Source organism: Protopterus annectens, chromosome 11.part0, assembly GCF_019279795.1.
Source record: "Protopterus annectens isolate FY-2018-M chromosome 11.part0, PAN1.0, whole genome shotgun sequence".
NCBI lineage: Eukaryota > Metazoa > Chordata > Ceratodontiformes > Protopteridae > Protopterus > Protopterus annectens.
In genome coordinates, this window is record NC_056745.1 from 525,482,992 (window position 1) to 525,495,089 (window position 12,098).

The 12,098-nt window shown below is 36.8% G+C and overlaps 2 protein-coding genes across 7 annotated transcripts in view; one reads left to right on the forward strand and one right to left on the reverse strand.

Annotated features, from left to right (window-relative positions):
- Nucleotides 1-7,625, reverse strand: part of CCHR11.PART0H11orf97 (chromosome chr11.part0 C11orf97 homolog) — a 348,538-nt gene extending 340,913 nt beyond the window's left edge. Inside the window, exons 1-2 of one of the 5 annotated variants that reach the window (XM_044088037.1) lie at nucleotides 7,271-7,625; nucleotides 1,867-2,128 (exon numbers count right to left, since the gene is read on the reverse strand). In XM_044088037.1, the coding sequence (XP_043943972.1) occupies nucleotides 1,867-2,128; nucleotides 7,271-7,352 (344 nt within the window). In that variant the 5' untranslated portion in view covers nucleotides 7,353-7,625. The remainder of the gene's footprint in view (nucleotides 1-1,866; nucleotides 2,129-7,270) is intronic. The other 4 variants (XR_006366958.1, XM_044088038.1, XM_044088039.1 and 1 more) reach the window with 4 other exon arrangements.
- Nucleotides 1-12,098, forward strand: part of OTUD6B (OTU deubiquitinase 6B) — a 1,944,790-nt gene that overhangs the window by 360,010 nt on the left and 1,572,682 nt on the right. The gene's annotated exons all lie outside the window — the stretch shown is intronic.

Below are 12,098 nucleotides of genomic sequence, written 5' to 3' on the forward strand. Positions count from 1 at the left end.
TCTGTCTGGCTGTTCATTATGTAATGAACAGATACATGTTTTAAATCTGGGTTTAAAGTTTATACCCACAGTATTGCAGCAGCTATATATGTTTTAAAGCAAGATATCTTTCAGTTTGTTCATAAATTATTTTATTATTATAAAAATATTTCAAATGTTAGTAAAAATGCAACTGAAGTTGCTGATGTTTCTGATGAAAGTTTTGTTTTCTTGTAGTTCTGATGAAAGTTATTTTCTTATAGTTCTGACGTATGTGATGTAGTTCATGATAATATGTTTTTTAATGCACATTGTTTGTATGCATATTTAATGCAAATTGTTTGTAGTATTCCATACAAGAGTAAGTTCATACCCCCTTATAATAATGAACATGTAAAGAAGTTTGCAACTATGTTGAGTTATGCAGTTGAACACATGTATGAAGACTATGATAAAAGAAGAAGGTATATGTTATAATTTAACATTAGGTGAATGGGTTGCTTTAAAAAAATCTAAGTGCAAAGAAGGATTTAGTCATAAAGCCATCTGAAAAGGGCAACAAGATAGTAATTGTGCACCATATGCAGTATGCACAGATGTGGCTTGAACATTTAAATAATGAGATGGTTTATGAAAAAAGTAAGAGTAGTTCATATAATGATGCATAGATACAGTTTAATTGTTTATTAGAGAAGGTTTTGAGATTAAGTTATTTTTCCAAAGAAGATGTGTAAAGGAAGTTCAGTGTGGAGGGTTGCAGTATGGCAACCTTTTATTGTTTACTGAAAATACATAAAGACATGAAGACCCCACCTGGATGACCAATTGTTTCTGTTTGTAATTATTTTTTATATAATATTGGTATTTTATTGCACAATTTTCTTCTCCCCTTTGTTGAAAAACTTCCATCTTAGATTAAAGATGCTTTTGATTTTTTTGAATAAAATCTCAACAATTAAATGGAATACTAGGATGTACTGGGTTACTTTGGATGTCAGACGTTTATACACCAATATTAGACATACAGATGGCATAAAAGCACTATACCATTTTTAGGAGACTTTCCTGTTTCTAATTATATTATAGAGTTGGTACAATTTTGTCTTTTGAACAACTATTTTAGTTTTAATAATGTGATTTATCATCAGCTACAGGGTTCTGCCATGGGGGCACCATTTGTCCCAATGTATGCAAATTTGTTGATGGCTTTATTTGAGATGGATTATTTATATCCACATAAGCGTGTGAGAAATCATGTTTTATATTATTACAGATTTATAGGTGATTTAATTTTTATTTGTCAAAATGGTTTAAATGAGGTACAGGATTCTGTGATTGATTTACATAAAAATGTATACAATTTAACTTTTGATGGGTTGCAATATGGTAGTAAAGTTACCTTTCTAGATATCTGTTTGAAGGGCCTTGAAAATGGAACTATTCATTTATCTGTTTATAGGAAGTTCATTAATGGTGGCCAGTATCTGCATGGGGATAGTTATCATCCTCCCCTTTCAATAGCATCTTTACCCTGTGGGGAATTATTAAGATTACATAGGATTTAATCACAAATAAAGGCCAAAATAACTAAAATATGAAGGAGCCAAGTCAGGACACACTCAATAATTTTATTTAGCTCTTTCATCTCATAATAGAAAATTCATCGGAATAAAAACCAAGATGACCCAAATCATCTCTTATACCTACAACAATCAAATAATTAATTACATCATCCTTCTCTTAAAGGAACCCCCCCCCCCAAAACACAATACAATAAAAAACACTGCTTAGTACTACTTACATTTTTACATTTTTTTAAACGAACAGTTAAAGAAATTTGAGGAACTGGTCTGTGAATACCGCAAATTGCAATTAGAAAACAATTACCTGAGGGAATGCTTGTGAAGTGACATTAAAAGTTTCTGTCGAGCTGTGTTTGGTATCAGTGACTCCTTGCAATCCTGTGTCTTTTGAAGTGGTCTAAACTGTCCATCAGATGCTGATGCAGCAGTATACGTCCCTCTCTTTTGGTTGTTGTTTCCTTGTTCTCCTCCATTCCCACGAAAACGCTGTTGGTGCATTAACAGTTCTTGTGCAGGTGGAAATGAGGGGAATGATCTCTCATCACCCTCCGTATCCATAGTGTAACCTGTACCATCCAAAGAGGCAAATAAACAGTTTGATGTTTTTTTTTTTATCCATCTTCATGTTCAAGTAAAGCTTTACTGAATCACTGGCATATTTAGATGTTCTAGCCTGCAAATGGCCATAGCCATGATCTGATCAGATCAAATGCATCTTAAAAGTGATGATGACAGAACACCAGGGCCAAGACTAACCTGTCTTAATAAGTCTGGGGTCCACTTCTTTAAGGCAATCAAGGATGGTACCGGTCATAGGTGTGGCCACATCTGAGGTGTTCCTATTTACATGTGACATATCAAATTCCCCAATCTATAATACTTCGCTTTGCCATTCACAGTCTACACTATTTGTGATTTCTTCCCTCCAGTGAGAAGTTTTGTATACAGCAAAGTCTGTACTGTCCTGCCATTTCCAGTCTCCAATGTTTCCCATTGTGTCTTCTTCATAACGACTGCTTTGAACTCTTTTTCCATATACAGGTTTACACATCCTCTTACTTAATCTACCCTTTCTCTCATATTAAGTGGGTTTCCATGTATGTTACACTGAGTTTTCCCCATGTACTACTCTTCTGTTACTGATACAGCAACAGCATGCCCTACTTCCGTCTAAGTTACTAGTGTTTTTTTTAATCTGTGGATATCAGTCCTTCAGTACTCATTACTTTTCATTTTTTATTGACAGGCCAGTTTTACTTTATTTTGTGCTTGCCATCATTTCCCAATAAACATGGCTTTTCCTATACTCATTGCTAGTGCTCAGTTTGTTTCACAGCTTACCTTGATATGGCGGGGGGGGGGTGTACTGGATGTATTTTCTGTACTTCCCCAATATGTCTTTAGGTGCTTCTTAATGAAATCCATGAAACTGTTACATGGGTTAAAAAGTATTGCTCCTATATGATTCCACAAACTTCAAAAATGTTATTTTGCAATTGTTCAAACATTATGCCACAGGTCATACAAGGAAATGGTCAATATAATCAGGCACCCATTCTAAAAAATTGTATTACTCATACAAAAAATGAAACAGAATAAAGGGTCTGTATTAACTTGTACTTTGTAAGAAATAACATTATTGCCTGGAATCAGTCAACAGTTGTATTTGCCACTGTTTTGTCACCAAATGTACATTTCACAAGAATACATATAAAACATTTAGGCAAAGTCTGGGATCTGCTTGGAAATAGAAGGCAGAAGACAGTCAGAATTCAGGTCCTGGTTATGTTTGGATCTTTATTAAGTATACAGCTAATATGAAATGTAGTATCTGTTCTTATCAGTTTACTTCCAAATCTGGATAACTCAGTTTTACTTTTATATATTTATCTGCGTAAGCCCCATGGACACAACTGACCCTTTGTAGGGAAACTTCTGAACAAAGTCTGTTTATGGGACTTACTCAAAGTCACACACAATAGGAAAATGGAGGTGGAAGGGATCAGTTATATGATCTCGACTACAGGAAGCAGTTAACACATTAAAGATATAATACTCTAGGCTTACTGCCAAGTATAGTCTCTATTGAAATGCAAACTAAATAATGCATACAGTGAGGCAAAATCTTATATTCATACGTAATATTGGCCATAAGCTTCAAACATACAGCATCTGAACTGCAGCACTACAGTGTATGTATATTTATGTACCTTATTATAACAGTAATATATTTGTTTAATGTAAACCAGAGTTGGATCAATTTTTTCTGTAATGCACATTGCAGTATGCGCTTGTTGACTACTGACTGTAACACCAGAAAAATGGAACAGCAGCTACATCATTATGTAAAAAAAAAAATAGTCTTTGATATGCAGAGAGAGATTAATATAACAGTATATTACAAAATGAGTCTTGTTAGCTAAGTCACTTCTAAAACGATACAGACTGCCAAATGTGCCATTTTACTTCACACTGTCATACATTTTTGCTCTCATGACCCAAACCCCACAGTCATTTGGAATGTTATGATCAGAGCTGCATTCAAGTCACATCATGCTTTCTATAGTGTCCTATATCCATTAAGTATTTAGTCTGACAGCATGAGCATGGCCCATAATTATATAGGCGATATTTTACTTGAAGGCCTCACCTTGTGTTTTGAGCAGAAGTGGGCGTGTTGCGAATGATTGACAACCAGGTCTGCATATGTAATGATCCATGATTGACATGGCATTCTAATCAGCTGTTTGTTTGTGTCTTTCGGCTTTTCCCGGTTAGGGGTCGCCACAGCGGAACTCCGGTCCACTAATGATTGGCAGTAGATTTTTACGTACTGGCTTGCCGGGCCTAATGCACAACCTTCAACGAAGGAACGCCCATTCATGCATGTCGCTACACAGAAGACGCTCTGAGAATCGAATGGGCAACATCTAACTGTGAGGTGACAATGCTACTGTAGCACCACCCTAATCAGCTGTTGAGAAGTAAAATATCCCCATTAAATTTAGTATGATTTTTTTTACATGAGTGTGTCAGTGCACAAATGTATTTATTACATACATACACAAATACATGCCCCACCACCACAGAAGTATTTTCAGTTACGATCTAAGCCAAAAAGCACATACATACTCAAACATTTCAGAACATTCTGTTTACGTCTCTAGTTAAAACGTAGTACCCGACCCTAACAAATTAGAAATTATGCTGGCAGTTCAATCTTCTAGTCTAGAAATCTGCATGTATCTTTTCTTAATTGTTGTCCTTTTATTTATTCGTTTGTTTTGTGGTTGCGTAATACTGAAAATGTGCTGTTAGAATAATATTGTGACTTGCGTATTTGTTTAGCATTAGTAAAGTGTTGATACCAAAAAATGCTACAACATGCAAACAAGAAGCTATCTAAAATCGCTTCAAAATATAGCTGCTAAAGGACCACATCTCTTCCTCCCACAACAAGAAATAGGGACAAAGCCTAAAATAATGGGGGGGCGCAAAGTCCCCAAAACGGGGACACAATTTAAATATTTTTCTTAAACTTATAAAGTTAGTAGAATAATAGGTTTTGTGTTATTGTGCATTTTTCTGAAGGATACGAAGTTGGAAACAACTGTCTGTCATTCTTTAGTTACTTCAGTCCTCAGTGATTTGTCAGAAAACACACATTTTAGGAAGAACAGACTAAAATATGAAACAAAATCATACCCAACTGAGGGGTATGTAAAATATCAAATTTATGGAAATTTGACATACAATTACAGCTGTAATACGTTGCCGGTAAGGTTTAACACAAACAACTGCATCTTCAAAGAGTACTTGCTTGTTAAAAGGCTGTGCAGATAGGGTTAAATCAGTCCAAACATTGTTTGCATTTATTTTCCATCCGTCATCATTGTTAAAAACTAAATGTATCTTGCCTTAAAAACAGACAAAAATATGGCACAACCCATAAAAATAGAAAAGTATTTCTACATACTAGAAACATATGCTAGTGTCGCTATTGAGGGAATGCATATTCATTAGTGCCCGATTACGAAATAGCAAGGGAGGGTTGGGCAGGGCTTGCTACTGCGCATCTAGTGAGGCCCTCAAGTAAAATATTGCCATTATATACAGTTTCTATAAGTGGAAATGGATAATGGAGGAGCCAGCTAAAAAATGTTGCTAGTGAGAGGCCAGTGTTGGTTTTGCTACCCAAGGAGAAATATGTTCAGAAGTAAGTACTAGGCTAGCTGATGTTGTGGGCCATTTTAAGCCTAGTCAGTTTCCCTTTCTGTGCTTGAATTAATTTATCCCATTTGGATAGAGACTGGCCATGCACATCCCATGGTTGATAATTATATACTACCCCCAATGAGAATAGCTGGGATCATACCATAGATAACCTGAGGAGACCCATATATGGGATAAAGAATGTAGGACCTTTCTCTATCCATTAGTAGTACAGGGGGCAGTCCTGGGGTAAATTTTCTGTTTTACATTCATAGATCCAAGTTGGGCTTGAATATTAACAGGGATGAACTTTGTTTTATGGGACTGAGGAGTGCATTTTAAAGAATATACCCGACCCTCCAAACCATGCTTTAGATATTGCAGAAGAAGTTTAGATCCCTACCTCTGATGCAATTTGATTTGCTGATCTGCAGTAAATTCATCAGTATTGGGCCAGAAGATGCCTTATACTGTATACCAAACACAGGTCCCCTCTTAGAAATCTGTAAGATACTGAGTATAGTGCCAGAGCTTTGACTCAGTCCATGTTAGGACATGTTGCTTAGGCCTTGTATCCTTTTAGTAAGGTACCCCTGTGGGTGTTCCATGTTGGATGGAGTCACCTACTCAAAAGTAACAATGTAAAGATCAGTGCTCTCTGTCTTCCTCTTGGATCCTCTAAAGTCAGATGAAGGAAATGCACCTTTCAGAGACTGCAGATCACCATTTAGGAGCCTTATGCACCTAAAAGAAGAAAAAAGGTGCGTGTTTGCCTTGAAGCATTATAACTCCCAGAAAATTCAGTTACTACTGAAAACACACACACACACACACACACACACACACACACACACACACACACACACACACACACACACACACAGAGTTTCTGCAAGAAAAATCTTATTACATTCTTGGGCAACTACTTGGTACAAATCAATACCTGACTTCAGAAGGAGAGCAGATAATCCACAGAGCAGTTGGTCAACTCTCAACCTCCTAGTGCAAGAAATCTGGACAACATCTAAAGTAAGGTGGGACAAAGGCACAAAAATGGGGACAAATTTGAAACACTGCTCTTATAAACGTAGAAAGTTGGAAGAATAAAATGATTTGTGTTAGCATGTATTTTCTGTAGAATATGAAGTCTAAAACTCAAATGTGTATCATTATTTAAAGAGCACAGTCCACCAGTGATTGCCAGAAAGCCACAAATTTGACTTTTACAGACCAAAAATAAGAGTCAAAAAACTGCACAGCTTAAAGGTATAAATTGTCATTATCTAAGATTTAGAGGATATTCTGTAGAAAAGGGTGTCTTAATTCAAGTACCAATGAATACTAATTTAACCATAAAGCCTGGATTCTTGCATTCATTCAGGATACAGTTCTCTGCAAATCTGGTACAGATAAACAATGTTTTAACACTGTAATTATATATGCCGTGCTTTGCAAACAACATAAATTAAATGAGAAAAAGACATATTAACTACTACCTATTTGATTTTTCCATCGCGTTGGGTAACAGTTTTGTTTATCATCACATTCATTTTCATCTTGTAGTGCCGGAGTTTTCATTTCGACTAAATAGCACTAAAGTCGCCGTAGTTATAGCTGTTAAAGTACAGGCAAGCAACTATCGCATTATTCATGAAAATGAAATACTGACACTTGCCAGTATAGTGAGACGTATTCGCATCATTACGGCATTCAGATATTTGTTTACGAAGCGGGACTTCCTGGAGTAAAAGAAAGCCGCGTTCCCATGGTTACAATCTACTTCTGGATCACCGCATGATCTACACCTCTCCTGGAATTTACTTTTCTAGTCCTTCAGTTCCCTGAAAAGCTACAGAACCAACAACAAAAAGCAGTATTCGTCTACACAAAGGAATTAGGGGATGAGCGTGCACGGATATACGTTCATTTAGTGAAAGAGAAAAAGAAAGAGCTTCGCAATTTTTGTACTGGAGCAGTTTCTCTTGGCGAAGGAATTTATTAAATTCATATCTAGCTCCTTGCACTAACGTTTTGTCTCGTGGATCTGTCGTCGTTTGTATTTAGATGTATAATAGACAGGACATTACAACAGGCACACTATCACTATGTTTCTATGTACAGGTCTGGACTTAAAGTGAAATGATGACTGGACCTACATTTCAACCCCACACACACACACACACACACACACACACACCCCAGTCCTCTCCTCTGACTCCTTCTCCTTTTGGGCTCCCCATACCATCCTTCCTTTTCTCACATTCTGCCTTACTCTCAGCTTTCTTTCTATATGCTCTGAAATGCATTTTACACAACCTTTTCATCCAATAATAGACTGAACAGAAATTATGATTAAGGAAAGAAAATCACTGTTGACAGGTTTACAGATGGTCTGGGATGCAAACATTTTCCTCCAATGGTGGCCTAAATAAAATTATGAAGAAAAATTTCAGTCTTATTTTTTTCAAGGCATAATTCAAAGCTGACAAAATTGAGTAGTTGTGAGAATATTTAAGTCTTATCTGGAAATACTGCCTACCTCCTAACTCTCTAATAAAGACAAGTCACTGCCTATGCATCCCTCTGGTGTTAGACTGGGATAGATTTAAATTGCTTTTGTCATATATTTCAAGTAACTGATGAAATACATATACATAGCATGTTCTTCTAGTATGTGATTGTGAGAATGATTTCAGTAATATTCAAATTTGTTGCTCCTAGACAATACACCTCTCTTACACAAGCTATAGTAACCTGACTGTCATGAAAATTAAAGATGTAATATCCACACTGTACACACACACATTTGAGCAGGGCTGGTTTGGTCATATCTCAGCACCATTCAGGTTAAACAGTGTATTCAGAAAATTGATACATTTTACAGAGTCAAGGATGATATTATCCATTTAGACAGTCTGGTGAGTGGAGGCAACCAGGCTCCAAGATATCTAAGTGTCTGAATGTTCTGTGATATATGTTCTGTCTTACTTTTGAAATATAATTACTTGTTAGGTACATTTTTACTGATACACAGAAGAATAATGTCTGTGTCCTGGCATTATTGGGTGCATGCACAGATAAAAATCATTGATGTTTTTACACACACACACACACACACACACACACACACACACACGCTTTATCCTTCGTAAAAGTCTGATTTGCTGGTAAATCATTCAGGATTACAACAAGTCAGTTAATCCAGACATCATCTGTTTTTAAACTTATTGTCAAAAATAGATGTTGATGCAAAATATGTTATTCTAGTAACTTTTTAAGGGTATTAGTTATAAAACTACCTGAATCTAGTGCTTATATTGTTCATGTTCATTATCATCTTCATCCTAACAGGGTCATATCACAGCCCTGTGCATGTTAAAAAATTAATGCATTTTTCATTCCTCATTTGCTATGCTGGTTTTACAGATGTGACAAAATATCAAGATAAGATAACTATGATAATAGATATAGATAGAAACTGTTGAAAAACAACCTAATCGTTCTTAGGGGTTCTATTTCATGAAAGTATATGACATTTACCAGTGTAGTAATCATTCCCCTAAATAATCTAGCAACTAGCGTGTTGAGTGTGCTGAAATACGAAGATATGAAAAATGCCATGTTGTGTGGGTACAGACTGAGTTCATGAAGCAGTACTTTTCATACATCTCACTTTCACTCAGTGTGTAGTTAGATATACTTACTGTATTATACTGAGTATATCTTTTTCTGACCATCTTTAATGGGTGAGGTGACATAATTATTTGAGTTTCATAGATAATTACAAGGCTAATTTCCCTTGTAGGGCATTTTACACTTAGCCAGTTGCCCCACTTGAGAATCAAGCCCTGTACCTAGCATCTGTAAGGCAAACACCTTAATGATGTACCATTTAACATTATTGTCGTAGTCTTAAGCAGTCTGCTTTCTACACTACTTGGTGTCAGGGATACTTTCTGTGTAATGTTCACAAGATGTCCTTCTATATCACTGTTGCAGTATTTGTCATAGAAGGGATGTCCTGCCCTGGGCAACCCAACGCTTGGCCAGTATAAAAAAGCCTAAAAGAGATCTTGTATGCACTGTAGTCACATTTATGTTCATAGCACAGAAAAGTAGGACATAAAAGGGGCATGCAGATGCAACTACCTAGAACTTCTTTTGCTGCTGGCTCACAAATGGATGCTTCACAAAGACATGCTTCTGGACATTGTCCATTGGTAGGGTTTTCTGCAGGTAGGTCTTTTTGTCTCCCATCTGAACAGGCAGCTTCCTCTTTTCTGTTCCAGAGTGCCATGCCATTAGAAGTGGAAGACAGACTCCCTCTCCTATCCTTGGAAGGGGATGTTTCTTTATGCTTTCCCTCCTCTTCCTCTACTTCCAAGAGTCCTGCAGAATATTCAGCTGGAATCCCCAAAAATTTGCTAGTGGCTCCATTTTGGCTGGGACAGCACTGATTTCCCCTCTTAATGCATCTGGCCAGGGGCAATCATCACACGTTACCTCACTGGTTGGAAGTCCTCACACAGAACAAGGGGTCTCATCCATCCATACTTGTCTACTTTGCAACTGACATTGTGGGTGATAGGGTTTTGATCCCTTTCAAACACCTCTTTTCCAAGGAAGTGCTCAGGGTTTTATAAGAGGCAAGGAAACCCTCAACCAGAAAATCGTATATGTCCTAATGGAAATAAATTTCCATCTGGTGCCATGCTTATAACCAGGATGCTTATTCAGTGGAGGTCCCTCTGTTCCTCTCCTATTTACATGAGTTGCGACAGTCTGGCTTAGCCTATTCATCTGTGAAGGCCCATTTATCAGCCATTTCTGCTTGCTGTCCTTGAATCCTCCTTTGACTTCTCATTTTGAGGTCAAACAATTTCTTAAAGGTGTCCTGCATATTTGGACTCCAAGAAAACCTATTCCTCCTCCTTAGGACCTTAATTTTATTTTGGAAAAATTGACTCAGGCTCCTTTTGAGCCTGCAGATTTTGCTTCTTTGCAACATTGTGTGTGGAAGACTGTTTTGTTCCTGTCTCTTACTTCTGCTAGAAGGGTTGCTGAGCTCCAAGCCCTGGCTATTCTTCCATTTTAGATTTTTCACAGGGACAGGGTGTCTCTTCATACTAATCCTTCTTTTATGCCCAAGGTAGTGAATGAGTTGTCCTTGAATCAGTCAGAACAACTCCCTTTCTCCCTTCTCCTCAGTCTGCTAGTGAGAGGATGCTGCATACCTTGCATTTGCAACAACAGCTGAGGTACTGTTTGCATAAAACTAGGTCTGTTCAATAAGTCTGATCAGCTTTTTGTTTCCTATCATCCCAGGTTTTTGAATTTGGCTGTTTATAAGTAAACCATCTCCTCCTGGATATCTAAGGCAGTTTCTTGTACTTTTCCATTATTGTGGCAACACTTCTAATGTGCTAGCATGTGCATGCAATGATCGCACAGCTGCTGGCACTGAAGCAGTTTTTTTTGAAAAGTGAGATTAATGTGCTGCAGTGTTTATTTGATTTGATAGAAGCAACATGACATCTCAGTGTAGTACACAAGCACAACATGTGCATGCACAATACCCATATGTATACATAAACATATCTGATCTAATCTTATCTTTCTACAGCTCAGTACAACTGCACTTCCCTTAAAGTCCGTAACTTTTATCAACTGTTTGAATCAGAAATGCCATAAGGCTGAGATTAGACTAATATGCGTGCTTCTGAAATTATGTATATATATATATATATATATATATATATATATATATATATACACACACACACACACACACACACACACACACACACACACACACACACAGGTACAGTCCTCTGAATTTTGGCTCTATATTTTACTCTTCCTTCTTCTACATTTATTTATTGTATGCATAAATAAAAACATGTTCAACTGTATATACACATTAATAAAGTAAATCAAAACCGTTACGGACAACTATACCTTCTGCGCTGACAAAAAAGATAAATCAATGCCCCTCATTTTAACTCTCTGCTCTGATTTTAAAGACAAGTACTGTAATTTTTAATGCTGAAAAGCTGATAGTATGTATATGAAGTATGCATGTAACTACCAAAAATGTGACACTGTCTTAATGACTGAGACAGCAGTTTGTGACAGTTGGAAATGTTGTTTAAAAAGGTTTGCATGATGGTGCATTATATTATCCTCTCAACTGTCCAGACTTTCACAGAATGTCCAGATGTTTGCCTTGTATTTTTGATCTGTTTCTCGTAAAATTGTGTTTTTTTTGTATGGTTGCCACCTGCCACTGCTTGCGTCACTTGTGTCCTGCTGGGAAAAAAAAGT